Below are 16,760 nucleotides of genomic sequence, written 5' to 3' on the forward strand. Positions count from 1 at the left end.
AAAATCACAGGGCCACCTCACTCATAAACATAGATGCAAAAATTTAAAGAAAAGTTTATCAAACTGAATCTATACCATTTAGAAAGGATAACATATCATGAAGGAGTTGGATTTATCCCAGGAATACAAGATAGGTTTAACATTATAAAATTTAATCAATGAAATTCTCACATTAACAGGTAAAAGTTCTAAATGACTTCATCATTTCAATAGCTATAGAAAAAACTCAACATTTTCTAAACTCAACATTAATTCCTAATAGAAGCTCTGAACAAATCAGGAACAAAAGAGAACTTTCTTAACTCAATAAAGTCTATCTTAAAAAAAAAAGCAACTTTTTTTTTTTTTACATAATATAGGTTTATTTATAGAATCTTACAAATTTAAAACATTTACAGTCCATATAACTTATTTTCTTTTCTAATATACCTCAAACTCCTGACTTATTTTAAAAAAATACTGTGATGGAATTGTAGAACTGTAAAAGAAAATATGAATAATACAAATCTAACCTCTCTCTTTTGCAAAAATCAGACAACTTTTTGAAAAAACAGCAACTCTTAATCAAACATCATACTAGTGAATAGCTGAATACTTTCTCTCTGATATTACTAACAAGACAAGTATCTGCTATTCAAGATAATACTAAAGATCCAAGTCAGTATAGTAAGTAAAGAAATTTAAAGGAATAAAGATGGGAAAGGAAGAAACAAAAGTATCATTATTCTCAGATATGACTATAAGGGGGAAAAAGTACAAAATCTTCAAATAAATTATTAAAATGAATGGGAAATTTCAGCAATATTGCTAAATATAGTCAATATATAAAAATAATTATACTTTTAATACTAGCAATAGATAATTAGAAAATTAAATTCTCAAAAAACATACAGCATTCACTACTAACAGCATCCAAAAATATGAAGTAACTAGCAATAAATGTAACAAAAAATGTGCAAGATTTTGTGAAAAAAGTGATAAAACTTTACTTATATACATTAAAAAGCAAATGGAGAGATAGTCTATGATCACAGATAACATCAGTATTTTACGATAGCCAATTCCTCTCCAATAGACTTATAGAGTCAATGCAACCAAAAATCAAAACCCCAGAAGGAAAGAATTTCTTAAACAGGACAGAAAAACACTAACTATAAAACAGATGATTGATAAATTGAACAATCTTAAATTTAAGAACTTCTGTTCATTAAAAGACACTTTTAAGAATACTAAAAGGACAAGTCACAGAGTAGGGAAAAAGCATTTGTGACATACACAATCAATAAAAAGACTTGAAACCAGAACATAGACAATACATGTAAACAACAAGACAGACAACTCAATTTTTTAATGGACAAGAGACCTGAATAAACACTAACAAAATAGGAAATTCAAGTGACAAATAATTACACTAAATTCACTTGTAATCAGGGAAATGCTAATTAAAACCAATATGGGATATCATTATGCACCCAGTAGTTTAGCAAAAATTTAAAAGTCTGAAGACTTCAGGGGTTGATGAGAAGCAAAGGCATTCTCACACAATACTAGTGCCAGAATAAACTGGTACCACTACGTTAAGAAGAAAGTTTGACATTATCTAGTAAAGCTGAAGATCCACATACTCTATAATTTCCTAAATCTACTCTTAGCTGTATACCCTATATAAATGAATGCACACACAAAAGAATGTTCACAGCAGCATAACTGATAAAATTAAAATATGTTCAAAATAGACAATAAATTGGAAATAACCCAAATTAGCATAGAGTGGATAGTCTCATGCTGTATATTCACATGATGGAATAATATATAGCAATGACAAGCTGACTAAAAATAAATAATATAAACATAACGTTTTCCCAAAAAGCACTTCCCAAAGTTTATTCCCTGTATATAATGTTCAAAAATAGACAAATAGTATTTTGACTATAAATAGACAAAACTAATATATATATTATTTAGGGATGCACATCTTTGTGGAGAGAAAGGGGTTGTGATCAGATAAGAAAGGTTCTAGGCAGTTGGCCAGCAATACGTGAACCGTGAACTTCCAGATATTCAGATATGCAGATGACACCACCCTTATGGCAGAAAGTGCTGCTGCTGCTAAGTCACATCAGCCGTGTCCGACTCTGTGTGACTCCATAGACAGCAGCCCACCAGGCTCCTGGGATTCTCTAGGCAAGAACACTGGAGTGGGTTGCCATTTCCTTCTCCAATGCATTAAAGGGAAAAGTGAAAGTGAAGTCACTCAGTCGTGTCCGACTCTTCGCGACCCCATGGACTACAGCCTACAAGGCTCCTCTGTCCATGGGATTTTCCAGGCAAGAGTACTGGCGTGGGGTGCCATCACCTTCTCCAATGGCAGAAAGTGAAGAGGAACTAAAAAGCCTCTTGATGAAAGTGAAAGAGGAGAGTGAAAAAGTTGGCTTAAAGCTCAACATTCAGAAAACAAAGATCATGGCATCTGGTCCCATCACCTCATGGGAAATAGATGGGGAAACAGTGGAAACAGTGTCAGACTTTCTTTTTTTAGGCTCCAAGATCACTGCAGATGGTGATTGCAGCCATGAAATTAAAAGACGCTTACTCCTTGGAAGGAAAGTTATGACCAACCTAGACAGCATATTCAAAAGCAGATATTACTTTGCTAACAAAGGTCCGTATAGCCAAGGCTATGGTTTTTCCAGTGGTCATGTACGGATGTGAGAGTTGGACTGTGAGGAAAGCTGAGTGCCGAAGAATTGATGCTTTTGAACTGTGGTGTTGGAGAAGACTCTTGAGAGTCCCTTGGACTGCAAGGAGATCCAACCAGTCCATCCTAAAGGAGATCAGTCCTGGGTGTTCTTTGGAAGGACTGATGCTAAAGATGAAAACTCCAATACTTTGGCCACCTCATGAGAAGAGTTGACTCATTGGAAAAGACCCTGATGCTGGGAGGGATTGGGGGCAGGAGGAGAAGGGGACGACTGAGGATAAGGTGGTTGGATGGCATCACCGACTCAATGGACATGAGTTCTGGTGAACTGCGGGAGGTGGTAATGGACAGGGAGGCCTGGCATGCTGCGATTCATGGGGTCGCAAAGAGTCGGACACGACTGAGCGACTAAACTGAACTGAACTGAGGCAGTTGGCAATGTTGTATTCCTAACAGGACCAGTGGTTACATAGGTGTTTATTCAGTAACTATTTGTCAAACTGTATTTTTAAAGTGTTATCTTTTTTCTGCACATATTCTGTCATATTCCACAGTAAAATATTAAAAAAAAAAAAAACTTTGATTATTCCTGGCATTAAAAGTCATCTCTTGGTCCTCTGCCCCATGGAACAATAAAGTGGTTAAACAAATTCTGATACATCCATTTAAAGGATCAGTTCAGTTCAGTTCAGTCGCTCATTCATGTCCGACTCTGCAACCCCATGAATTGCAGCACGCCAGGCCTCCCTATCCGTCACCAACTCACGGAGTTCACTCAAACTCATGTCCAGCAAGTCAGTGATCCCATACAGTCATCTCATCCTTTGTTGTCCCCTTCTCCTCCTGTCCCCAATCCCTCCCAGCATCAGAGTCTTTTCCAATGAGTCAACTCTTCGCATGAGGTGGCCAAAGTACTGGAGTTTCATCTTTAGCATCAGTCCTTCCAAAGAACACCCAGGACTGATCTCCTTTAGGATGGACTGGTTGGATCTCCTTGCAGTCCAAGGGACTCTCAAGAGTCTTCTCCAGCACCACAGTTCAAAAGCATCAATTCTTCGGCGCTCAGCTTTGTTCACAGCCCAACTCTCCCATCCATACATGACCACTGGAAAAACCATAGCCTTGTTGGCCTTTGTTGGCAAAGTAATGTCTCTGCTTTTGAATATGCCATCTAGGTTGGTCATAACTTTCCTTCCAAGGAGTAAGCAACTTTTAATTTCATGGCTGCAATCACCATCTGCAGAGATTTTGGAGCCCAAAAAAGAAAGTCTGACACTGTTTCCACTGTTTCTCCATGTATTTCCCATGAAGTGATGGGACCAGATGCCATGATCTTAGTTTTCTCAATGTTGAGCTTTAAGCCATTTAAAGGATATATGTTATCAAAAAGACAAAGGAAAATCTCTACATGCTATTACAGAAACTGAAAACAATAGGCATAATGGAATATAATATGAATTTTAAGAGAATGGAAATTTTTTTGGAAAGATAGATTAAAAAATTGTTGGCAGTGGTTGCTTAGCAGTATGGAACTGAGGATTTGAGGTGAGAAGATAACTCATTTTTCATTCTATTTTATAGTGCTTGAATCCTTTTTTACTATGTGCCTATATTAAGTTAAAAAGCCAATAAAAAAATAAAAACTAATGTTAAATAAAATGTAGTTCATATGTAGATCAGGCCTTGCAAAACTTCTTGGGGTTTCAAGTCATCATATGTGGTCCCATTTTGGTAGGTATGATTCTCTCATCTACTTTATGCACAGGTTAGTTCAACATTGAAAGTGAAGTCACTCAGTCGTGTCCAACTCTTTGTGATCCCATGAACTGTAGCCTACCAGGCTCCTCCATCCATGGGATTTTCCAGGCAAGAGTACTGGAGTGGGTTGCCATTTCCTTCTCCAACATTAGTGTATGTAAAATATAACTAGGGAGGCAATGAAATTTTTACAGGCTACAGTTCATAATAATAAGATCTTTGCAAAAAATTTTTTTAAAGTTTTTTAAAGGTATAATCAATATACAACAAACTGAACATATTTACAGTGTACAATTTTTTGTTACATGTATACATTCATGAAACCAACACCACAATCAAGATAATGAAAATATCCACCACAGGCAAAAGTTTCATATGCTTCCTTAAATTTATTCTTTCCCAACACTGTCCTCAGACAACCACTGATGTGTTTCTGTTATTATATACCAGTTTGCATTTCCTACTGCTTTAAACAAATGGAACCATAGACTATGTACTCTTTTTGGTCTGGCTTATTTCACTCAGATAATTGAGATATATCTGTTTTGTATTTTTTCTTTTTTATTATAAAGTAATATTCCATTCTATAGGTCTATACATTTACCTGCTGATGAACATTTGAGTTGATTATACAATGAAGGCTGCCGTGACATGTGTAAGTCTTTACACGGCCACATGCTTTCATTTCTCTTGGTATATTCCTAGAAGTGGAATGTAACAGTTGCATGTTTAATTTTTTAAGGCAATGTTAAGTAATTTTCAAAGTGGTAGTATCATTTTATATTCACATCAGTAGAATATGAGGATTACAGTTGCTTCACATTGTCAACAATACTTGATATGGTTAGTCTTTAATTCTGGGCATTCATTGATATTGATAAATTGATAGTGGTGACTCACTGTGATTTTTGTGTTTTCCTAATAGTAAATGAATTTAAGCATTATATCATGTGCTTATTTACTATTTGTATATCTTCTCTGGTGCAGTTGCTTTAAAATTTTTTGCCCATTTTTCAGTTGGGTTGTATGTGTTATTATTATTGAATTATAAGAGTTATTTATATATTTAGATAGAAAGATTTTGTTGGACACATTTTTTAAAAAAAATTACCTCCCAGTCTGTGCCTTCCTCTTTTATTTCTGTCTTTTGAAGAGCGACATTCTGAATTTTGATAAAATCCAATTTCATGCCCTGTGCTCTTCCTGTCTGATAAAAATCTTTCCAAACCCAAGGTCACTAAAATTTTCTTCTGTAGATTTTATGTCCTACATGATCTATGAACCGTCTTAATTCTTGTATATGGATAGGATAAAGGTATTATAAAGCCTTAAATTTCATGTGTTACCTTCACACCCTTGTACCTCACAGTGCACCAAAAGCCTATCCATGAATTCCCCTGCTTTTGCCAGATATACCCCCATCTGACAGGAAAGATTCCCTACCCAGCTAATTCCCCTATCAGCCAGAACAGCTATAGTCTACCTGGCCCTCAGCCATTTAACGACTGTCATTCCGCTGCCAACCCATGAAATTTTTTAAACAAGCCAGTCATATCCTCCCACAGGAACAAAGGGGCACCTCTCCTACTGTTACCACAAACTCTGTCTCCCACGGGTCCTGTGAGTTCACTCCGTTCCTGAATACAGCCCCCTGTGGCCTTGCCTGACAGGCAGTGTCCTCCACTGGGCTGTAAGTCTTTGTGATTAACTATGAACCACATCTCTGTCCAAAGCTGGGTATCATGTGTTTGACTATCTCATAGTATTTAGGGTAGGGATTCCCTCCTTTACCAGTGGGGAAGGGGACTCAATAGAGTTGAGGGAGTTTTTTCTGTTTGTTTTTTGCATATGCCTATCCAATTGTTCCAGCACTGTTTGTGGAAAAGCACATCTGTTCCCCATTAAATTACCTTCCCATTTGTTTTGAAAATCAATTTACCCTACAGGTGTGGGTCTTTATTTTGTTCCATTGATCTATATATCTACCTTTACACCAATACCACACATTCTTGATTACTACAGCTTTATGGTAAGTCTTGAAAGCGGGAAGAGTGTATCTTCCAACTTGTTCTTCTTTTTCAAAGTTGTTTGGGCTATTCTAGTTCCTTTGCCTTCCTTATCCATTTTAGAATCAGCTTGTCAATTTCTACAAAAAAGTGACTCTACTGATTACTTTATGCTCAGGCAAATGACAACATTAGCTTAAACAAAATATAAATCAGAATGTGACAGAAATGTTATGAATTACATTTTATAACAAAATCCTTCATAGTATCTATTTTAATTCTTTCTGTCCATGAGTTGTAAAACTATGACTTAGTAGTGATCTAAGTAAACTATGATCTTAGCTTTAAAATCATCTAAGACTTCACCTTCAATTTGTTTTATAGATTCCATCTCCTTCATAACTCCTTAGTTCATCTTCCCTTCTTCATTTACACTTTGAGTCTTGTTTTTGGTTCTCATTCTTTAATTCATTATTATTTAACATCTCCTGAAACCCCAGCTTCCAATCTGGCCCCTTTCCAATCCATCTCTCCACGATGGCCAGAGTGATTTTTCTAAAACACGAATCAGATCATGCTGTGCATGTGTGCATGTCACTCTTCTCTTAAAATCATTTAGTGACTCTCCAGACCTTTTACAGCAGTCAGTTATTAATCAATTTGAAATATTTTTATGCCTGTAGTATGCTCCAGGAACACTGCTGGGTGCTGAGTCCAAACTCTCTAGCTTAGCATATGAGTCTCACCATGAAGTGGTTTCTGAAAATATCTCCAGGTGCGTTTCTCAGCATTGCCTCACATGAACCAGTATGTGTTATACACTGTCTCCTCTGCCAGAAATGCCTTTCCCTTCTTCTTCATCCAGCTCACACCTACTCAGCTTTCAAAATGCTACTCAATACCACCTCTTCTGGAAGCCTTTTCTATCCATCCTGACTGAGCCTCTCCCCCAGGTTCTCCTAGCCTTCTGTGCCTCAGTTTACTAAAGAACTTTCCACACTGAATTATAACTACTAGTTTATTTCTTTCCTTCATTAGCTTCATGTATTTCTTTCATTTTTCTTTCCTTTCAAGTCCAAGATCATGTTTAATTTGACCTTGTTCCTACATCTACTAGCACAAAGCCTGGCACACAGGAGGTTCTCAATAACAATAATTCTAATTAACATGTGGGGTTTCATTCTAGAGCTATACATATATTAAGCAATTTCATTTCATTTTCATGATCATCTTGTGGAGTAGGTGAGTTGCTTCCAGATTTTACAGACTATGACACTGAGGCTCACAAAAATTAAGTAAGTTATTCAAGGACATACTGCTCAGAAGGGGCAGAGCAGGTCCATTCAAACCTAAAGTCTATATTCTTAAGCACTATCAAAATTGGCTTCCTGATATTTTAATGTATGAAAGGTTAAATAAACACACGCATTTTTCAACTAGCCTGCTTCTTATTCAATTCTGTAGTCAATTTTGGAATACCTGGGGAAAGTCTTTCTTCAGGTTATGGCTCAGACATCTTTGTGGTTCTGGCTTGGGGTTCCCAAGTTCCAGTTTCCTCAAGAGTATACTTCTTTCCATGATTAAGTGTGTGATCTGTTCACATGGGCTGCTCAGAGCCACTGTAGACAAGCCTTCTTTATACATTTCAACCTCCTTTGTTTGCATTTCTGTTAGAAACAAATAACAGAAACAATACTGTTACAAGAAATGCAGGCAAATAACTAAAAAGTAGTGGGAAAAGGTTCTCAAAAGCAGTAGATATTCTTCAATTCAGTTCAGTCGCTCAGTTGTTTCAGACTCTTTGCGACCCCATGGACTGCAGCAGGCCAGGCTTCCCTGTCCATCACCAACTCCCGGAGCTTGCTCAAACTCATGTCCATTGAGTCGGTGATACCATCCAACCATCTCATCCTCTGTTGTCCCCTTCTCCTCCTACCTTCAACCATCTCATCCTCTGTTGTCCCCTTCTCCTCCTACCTTCAATCTTTCCCAGCATCAGGGTCTTCTTCATGAATCAGTTCTTTGTATCAGGTGGCCAAAGTATTGGAGTTTCAGCTTCAGCATCAGTCCTTCCAAAGAATATTCAGGACTGATTTCCTTTAGGATTGACTGGTTGGATCTCCTTGCAGTACAAGGGACTCTCAAGAGTCTTCTCCAACACCATAATTCAAAAGCATCAATTCTTTGGCACTCAGCTTTCTTTATAGTCCAACTCTCATATCCATACGTGACTACTAATATCTCTGCCTTTTAATATGCTGTCTAGGTTGGTATTCTAGATATTCTTACTACCTGTGTAAGTTTAAAATTGTCCTTACATCATCCTAAAGGAGATCCTGGGTGTTCATTGGAAGGACTGATGTTGAAGCTCAAACTCCAATACTTTGGCCACCTGATGCCAAGAGCTGACTCACTGGAAAAGACCCTGATGCTGGCAAAGATTGAGGGCAGGAGGAGAAGGGGACAACAGAGGATGAGATGGTTGGATGGCATCACTGACTCAATGGACATGGGTTTTGGTGAACTGTGGGAGTTGGTGATGGACAGGGAGGCCTGGTGTGCTGTGGTTCATGGGTCGCTAAGAGTCGGACACAACTGAGCGACTGAACTGAACTGAACTGAACTTTTAAAGTGTACTGTTGTTTCAGCTAGTGTTTGCTAATGTGGCAGGTACTATACTAAGCATTTGAGATAAATTTATCTTATTTAATCCAGTGAGGTAGGAGTCATATTATCACTTTTAAGAGATGAGGGCTCAGGCACTAAGAAACTTGTCCACAGTCACTCAGCTAATCCTGCCAAAATTTTTGATGATTTCAATTTTCAGGTAAATGATTATATTCCAGGAGCCTGTCCTTTCAGTTCCTTTACCAGCTAACTTCCAGAAATCTAGTCCTCTATCCCATCTCAGTCACCTACTCCGTAGTAATACCCTAGACCCTGACATTAGCCTGTATAGTTTCTATAGCCTCTCCCTAGCCTCAGTTTCAAACATTCTATTCTCCAATCATCCCTCCCAACCCTTTGTACTAGGAGCTCAATTTCAACAATTTTTGACCATACTGGAAACTAGCATCCATTGACTATGAAGACTTTTCAGCATTCCTTATTCCATCCCTATTCTCATTTCTTCTCTTACCCAGCTTAGATTCTACAGCCCATCATTACAATCACTCCCCTGAAAATATTCACAATTCTCTTGCCTCCTTTCCTTCCATTATACTTGATGACAAAACTTCAACTTGTTTAAGGCCAACACTTCACCAGTGCACTCCAGAAGCTGAATGTAGGTAAAGAAAACTACACAGACAGTGCTGATTGGTTTCATTTCAGACTCACGACTATCAACCAACCTCGAGTGGGCCCCTACTGCTGCTCAGCAATCCTCCTGCATTCCCCTGCTTGTCTTTCTCTCTCATTTTTTAGAGACCTAGACAATTATTTCATCTTTCTCTCTCATCAAATCTCTAATACCTCCTTACCATCCTCACTCTCAGCTGAATAACTGACTTCTTATTTCACTGAGAAAAGAGAAGTACTCTGAAAAGAACTTCCACGAGCTCCCCTTACCAAATCTGCCAGCTCTCTGGTACTCTTCCTTCTTGTGATATTAAACAAGCCACCCTTGTTCCTAAGGCCAGCCCCTCCCCTTGTGCACTGGATCTCATTCCTTCTCCTCTCAAAAAAACAAGCTCCTGAGGTTGACTCTTATCTCTGCTGTCTCATGGAGCTTTCATCTTAGAGACATGGTATAATATCTCCCATTAAAAACAGCAGTGATAGGGACGTCCCTAATGATCCAGTGGTTAGGACTCCATGCTTCCATGCAGGGGGCGTGGGTTCGATCCCTGGGTGGGAAACGGAGATCCTGCATGCTGCACACAGCATGGCTGAAAAATTAAAAAACAGAAAGTTAAAAAAAAAAGTGATAAAAACCACAAAAACTTTGCTTCACACTCATGTCGCCCTCCAGCTCCTCCACCATTTCTTCATTCCTCTTTGCTGTACAACTTCAAGAAAGGATCAACCATAGCCATGTCCCCTCCCTCTCCTACCATTCTTTCCTGAATTCACTCATTGGCTTTTGTATCCACTGCTCCACAGAAACAGCTGTCCTCAAAATCACAGTGAGCTCCATGTGTCCAGATCCAGTGGTCAATCTCCTGTCCTCATTCCATATATCCTATTAATGGTATTTGCCCCAATTGCTCATTTCCTTTTCTGAAAACACCTTCCTCATTTCTCTCCTTGGGCACCACACTCTGCTAGTTTCCTCTTAGCTTTCATGCCACTCCTTCTCAGACTCCTTTGCTGACTTCTTACCTTTCTAACCTCTGAACACTGGAACACACCAGGGCCCAGCTCTGAAACTTCTTCTTTTTACTCCCTAGGGTATCTCCTACCATCCTAAGGCTTTAAGTATCTGCTATATCTGATGACTCCCAAATTTACATCTCTAGTTCATAACGCATTCCAGACATAAACAAAATTGCCTGTTTGACTTTTCCACTCAGATGTTTAATATTCACATCCAAATGCAGATGTCCAAGAGCAAACTCTCTACTGTCTTCCCTAAATAGGACCACCCACATCTACCCCATCTGAGTAGTTAGGATCTCTAGTTTTCCAACTGCTCAGGCCAAAGAGCTTGGGGTCACCAGTAATTTCTCTCTTTTTCTCCCACCCAACATGAAATCTGTGACCTTGGTATGTGCTGTGCTGTGCTGTGCTTAGTTGCCTGTCAGGCTTCTCTGTTCATGGGAATTCTCCAGGCAAGAATACTGGAGTGGGTTGCCTTTTCCTTCTCCAGGGGATCTTCCCAACCCAGGGATTGAACCCAGGTCTCCTGCATTGCAGGCACATTCTTTACCAACTGAGCTACAAGGGAAACCCCAAGGGAAGACCTTGGTATAGGGTTCCAAAAAACCCATTATCAAATCATGTTTGCTCCACCTTCAAAAGACATCCTTTAATCACAGACGCATTTCTGATGTGATTGACATATGTGTTCCTAAAATAAACAAGCAGATCTGTATTTCACAAAAATGCTCACTAAAAATAATGTAGCTTATGGAAAAATGTTGGCTTGGAGCACTCAAAACTTTTATCATTGCATAATTAATGCTATAAAAAAACACTGAGAATCCTAATTATATTGGTTCATTAAAGAGATGTGTCAAATTCCTAAAAAAATTAAGGGAATACTATAGCAAATATAAGTAAACAATGTAAAGAAATAGAGGAAAATAGAATGGGAAAGATTAGAGACCTCTTCAAGAAAACTAGAGATACCTAGGGAACATTTCATGCAAAGATAGGCACAATAAAGGACAAAAATGGTATGGACTTAACAGAAACAGAAGATATTAAGAGGAGGTGGCAAGAATACACAAAAGAACTATACAAAGGTCTTAATGACCCAGATAACCACGATGGTATGATCACTCACCTAGAGTCAGACATTCTGGAATCTGAAGTCAAGTGGGCCTTAGGAAGCACTACTACAGACAAAGCTAGTGGTGGTGATAGAATGCCAAACGAGCTGTTTCCAATCCTAAAAAATGATGCTGTTAGGGTGTTGCACTCAATATGCCAGCAAATTTGGAAAACTCAGCAGTGGTCAAAGGAATGGAAAAGGTCAGTTTTCATTCCAATCCCAAAGAAAGGCAATGTCAAAGAATGTTCAAACTACTGCAAAATTGCACTCATTTCACATGCTAGCAAGGTAATGCTCAAAATCCTTCAAGCTAGGCTTCAACAGTACATGAACCAAGAACTTCCAGATGTACAATCTGGATTGAGGAAAGGCAGAGGAACCAGAGATCAAATTGCCAACATCTGTTGGATCATAGAAAAAGCAAGAGAATTCCAGAAAAACATCTACTTCTGCTTCATTGACTATGCTAAAGCCTCTGACTTGGTGGATCACAACAAACTGTGGAAAGTTCTTAAACAGATGGGAATACCAAACCACCTTACCTGTCTCTGAAAAACCTGTATGCAGGTCAAGAAGCAACAGTTAGAACTGGACATAGAACAATGGACTGGTTCCAAATTGGGAAAGGAGTACGTCAAAGATGTATATTGGCACCCTGCTTATTTAACTTATATGCAGAGTACATAATGTGAAATGCTTGGCTGGATGAAGCACAACCTGGAATCAAGATTGTCAGGAGAAATATCAATAATCTCAGATATGCAGATGACACCACCCTAATGGCAAAAGTAAAGAGGAACTAAAGAGCCTCTTGATGAAGGTGAGAGAGGAGAGTGAAAAAGCTGGCTTAAAACTCAATATTCAAAATACTAAGATCATGGCACCTGGTCCCATCACTTCATAGCAGATTGATGGGGAAACAGTGGCAGACTTTATTTTCCTGGGCTGCAAAATCACTGCAGACGGTGATTGTAGCCATGAAATTATAAGGCGCTTGCTCCTTGGAAGAAAAACTATGACAAACCTAGACATTATATTAAAAAGCAGACACATCACTTTGTCAACAAGGGCATAGCCAAAACTATGGTTTTTCTAGTAGTCATGTACAGATGTGAAAGTTGGATCATAAACAAGGCTGAGTGCCAAAGAACTGATTTTTTTGAACTGTGGTGCCAGAGAAGACTCTTGAGAGTCCCTTGGACAGCAAGAAGATCAAACCAGTCAATCCTAAAGGAAATCAATCCTGAATATTCACTGGAAGGACTGATGCTGAAGCTGAAGTTCCAATGCTTTAGCCACTTGATGTGAAGAGTCAATTCAGTGGAAAAGACCCTGATGCTAGGAAAGACTGAAGGCAGGAGGAGAAGAGGGTGACAGAGGATGAAATGGTTGGATGGCATCATTGACTCAGTGGCTATGAGTTTGAGCAAACTCCAGGAGACACTGAAGGACAGGGAAGTCTGGCGGGCTGCAGTCCATGGGGTAGTAAAGAGTTGGACATGACTGAACAACTGAACCACACAACAAGTATAGGGAATTCCCAGGGGGCACTAGTGGTAAAGAATCCGCCTGCCAATGCAGGAGTCATGGGTTCTACCCCTGGGTTGGGAAGATCCCCTAGAGTAGGAAATGGCTTCCCACTTCAGTATTCTTGCCTGGAAAATTTCATGGATAGAGGAGCCCGACAGCTGCAGTCTGTAGAATAGCAAAGAGTCAGACTACAACTGAGCACACATACACATATACAGAGCAAATATAGGACTCTGTCTTCTTTTTAAAAATCAGGTTTGCTGTAAAGATGAGATAAAGAAAGAGCTGAGCCTACAGGGTAAAATAAAGGCAAAATGCAAAGGATTAGGAATATCTTTGCAATAAGCACTTTCAAGGCAAAATATGTGGCCAAAGAGCCCAGAAGAGCAAAGTGGGATGAATAGGCTTTAGGTATAAACTACATGGCTTGTTGGTGAACCCAAATCATTAATATCCTGGGGGAATACAAATCATTAATATGCTGGGGAAAATGATACGTGAACTTCCACATATAACTCCCACGGTAGTGACATTACTCCCCTATTTCCCAATCCTTCATGAGCTAATTAATTTATGCTAGTAACAGGCCACAGAGGAGCTTTTGCTTCTTACAGCAAGGCAGATTAGAGCCTTTAACAACCTTGCAGCTGAGAAAAACTAAAAATGCCAGGAAAAATTTAAAATTCCTAAAATGCAATCAGAATATGAACACAACTAGAATGCAAGCTTTTGAGCCAGCAGAATAAAACTAAGTTATCCAATGGAAAACAAAAAAGGGGAAAAAATTGAAACTAGAGTAAAGTACAAATGAATTACATCTTACGATTAGCTCAATTCACTCTGTACCTGAGATTTAAAATACAGAAAACTGTCCATCACGGACCCTTGTGAAAGAAAGTTCTAAAATGAAAAACTGGGAAATGATTCCAAATAGGATATCTGAAATGAAAGAAAAATGCTAAGCAAAGAAAATAATAAATGTGTGGTAAATATAAATATTTACTGGCGTAAAATGACCCCGTGGCATGCTGCCGTCCATGGGGTCACAAAGAATAGGACACGACTCAGTGACTGAACTGAAATGAAATCTAAATAAACACTGACTATCATAATAAAAGCTAACTTATGGAGTTAAAAAAAAAATACAATATTTTAAAGGGGTCCTGTCTGTATCTTCCTTTGTAGCTTTGGAGTACTTAATAAACATTTCCTGAGCCCTTAACATGCTAGGTACTTTACAAGGTTGGAGGTGTTGAGAACACAGAAACCAGGGAGACTAGGACGTGACCTCTGCCCCGGAAGAGCTGACACAGGTCATGATGACCTAGTGCGGTAAGTGGTATAACTGACATTAAAGAAAATAAGCATCCTGCACTCTCTCACACACATTTCAGAATATTTCAGAATACATACCTTAAAGAGAGAGGCAGAAAATAAACCTGAAGCATTACAAATACTTTTCTTGAGGTGGAGGGTATGTAGTAATTTTTTTCCTTCTTTCTGTTTTTATACATTTTCCAAATTTTCTATAATTGTCAAACTCTACTTATTAAAGAAAAAATTTACATTTTTTAACAAAAGTAAAAATTACCTGGTTTGAGTTGGAGCTCTTTAAACTCATGTCTAGGCTGTTTGTTTTCCTTTTCATAACTATGAGAAAATGCTTCTTTTTCCTCTGGTAAGTCACAGACATGGTTTGCATAGTTTTCCACCTAAGAAGAAAATAATACATTTTCTTACCAGACTATTAAGTGAAAGAGTCATTAAGAGATCACCATACTATTAATGTTTATAATCTGAGAAATAAAAGAAAACTCAACTTTGCTTAAGCGTGGCCTCAGTATTTGATGTCTCTCCCTAAACTTCCTGTTGTTACATTATCAGACGCTGTTTCCCCACAGATAGGATGACACATCACTACAAATTTCTGGGAAAATCACAATTTCTGATTTTTTTCCATGAACAACTCACGTTTCAAATTAAGTCTCCTTAACTATGGTTTAGGAAATGCTGTCATGATACTCAGGAACAGAGAAATAGCTACACAATAATTATTTATACTCTTAAGCAAAACTCATGATTACGATGTCTGAAATTTTTTTCATTCATAATAATTGCTTATTTTAATTAACTATTAATTTAAATTAAAATTGGGTTAAAAAATGATGAAATGTTAATAGGAGCTTTATTAAAATAAACTATTGGGTATTCTTTAAAAATAGTTTCTGATTAATAGGGCAGCTTCACAAAAGGTACTTCTGTGTGGCTAATAATAATAGACTGAAAGCAAACTACATGCTCCAGGTACTCTGTTCAAGGACATCAAATACCGAGTTTTCACCACAATCCTATGACACTGTTATCTTCTCCTTTATAGGTGAGTGAGGAGGCTGAGAGAGGCTGAGGGAGTTGCATTGTTAAGCAAGACAGAAAGGCAGGAGCCAGATTTCACACTCTTACTAAACCAAATTGCTGAGAAGCAGACTACCAAAGAACTGCATTTTGCTGAATTGTGTTGAAGCCTTCTGGGGACAACTACTCAGAATATGAACAAAAAGCTGAGTGGTATAGTAGAAAGAACACAGAACTGCAGCCCAACTTTATCATTTCCTGGTAAGACTCAGTTTCCTTCTCTTTAAAATGGCAGGAACAATACCATCTATTTCTAGTAATAACACTCTTATCAAATACTTGGTGGGTGCCAAGAACATATGTGAAATGTTTGATACACATTGTGTGTAAACCTCACAAATCCTTTTTAAGGAGCTATTTTCAGCCCCAAACTACAGATGAGAAATTTTATGCTCAAAGAAGTAACTTGCTCAAGGTAACACAAGAGAGGCAGGGCCAGAGGCAATTTTTCACCCTTATCTGCCTAATGTTAAAGTTTATGGTCTACTCTGCTGATGGCACTTTTCTTTAAGAGTTTGGGAATCAGACTGCCCTCTAAAAATTAACAGGTTAGCTGAGCTGAGCTGTCAGAACACAATAGAGTGATCTGCAAGTGACCTGAGAGAATTTATTAGCTCATTTAAATAAAGTAGCTTAACTGGGCAAACAGAAGAGGCTGGTTGTACACTCAAGGACTTTGTCAAAAATGTTTCTTGAGGTGGCTCATTTGCTTTAGTAAAGTTTTTTCTTTTTCCCTTTCTTTCTTTTGTGTGGTTTTCAAGAAATATCAAACAGCAAAATGGCACTTTATAAAACTAAAGAAGATGTCTGCCTAGGTAGCAAACAGGATATAAAGCCAAACATTAGGCAATCAATGAAATGTCCCTTGTTAATCAAATCACAGTGATGTTTAACTGCTATTGAACTTAATACTTAA

The 16,760-nt window shown here is 38.2% G+C and overlaps 1 protein-coding gene across 2 annotated transcripts in view; it reads right to left on the reverse strand.

Annotated features, from left to right (window-relative positions):
* Positions 1-16,760, reverse strand: part of CCDC30 (coiled-coil domain containing 30) — a 144,523-nt gene that overhangs the window by 125,953 nt on the left and 1,810 nt on the right. For both annotated transcript variants that reach the window (XM_061412271.1, XM_061412270.1), the window contains exons 2-3: positions 15,024-15,144; positions 7,945-8,132 (exon numbers count right to left, since the gene is read on the reverse strand). In XM_061412271.1, the coding sequence (XP_061268255.1) occupies positions 7,945-8,132; positions 15,024-15,144 (309 nt within the window). The remainder of the gene's footprint in view (positions 1-7,944; positions 8,133-15,023; positions 15,145-16,760) is intronic.

The sequence above is a fragment of the Bos javanicus genome, chromosome 3 (genome assembly GCF_032452875.1).
Source record: "Bos javanicus breed banteng chromosome 3, ARS-OSU_banteng_1.0, whole genome shotgun sequence".
NCBI classification, from domain to species: Eukaryota; Metazoa; Chordata; class Mammalia; order Artiodactyla; family Bovidae; genus Bos; species Bos javanicus.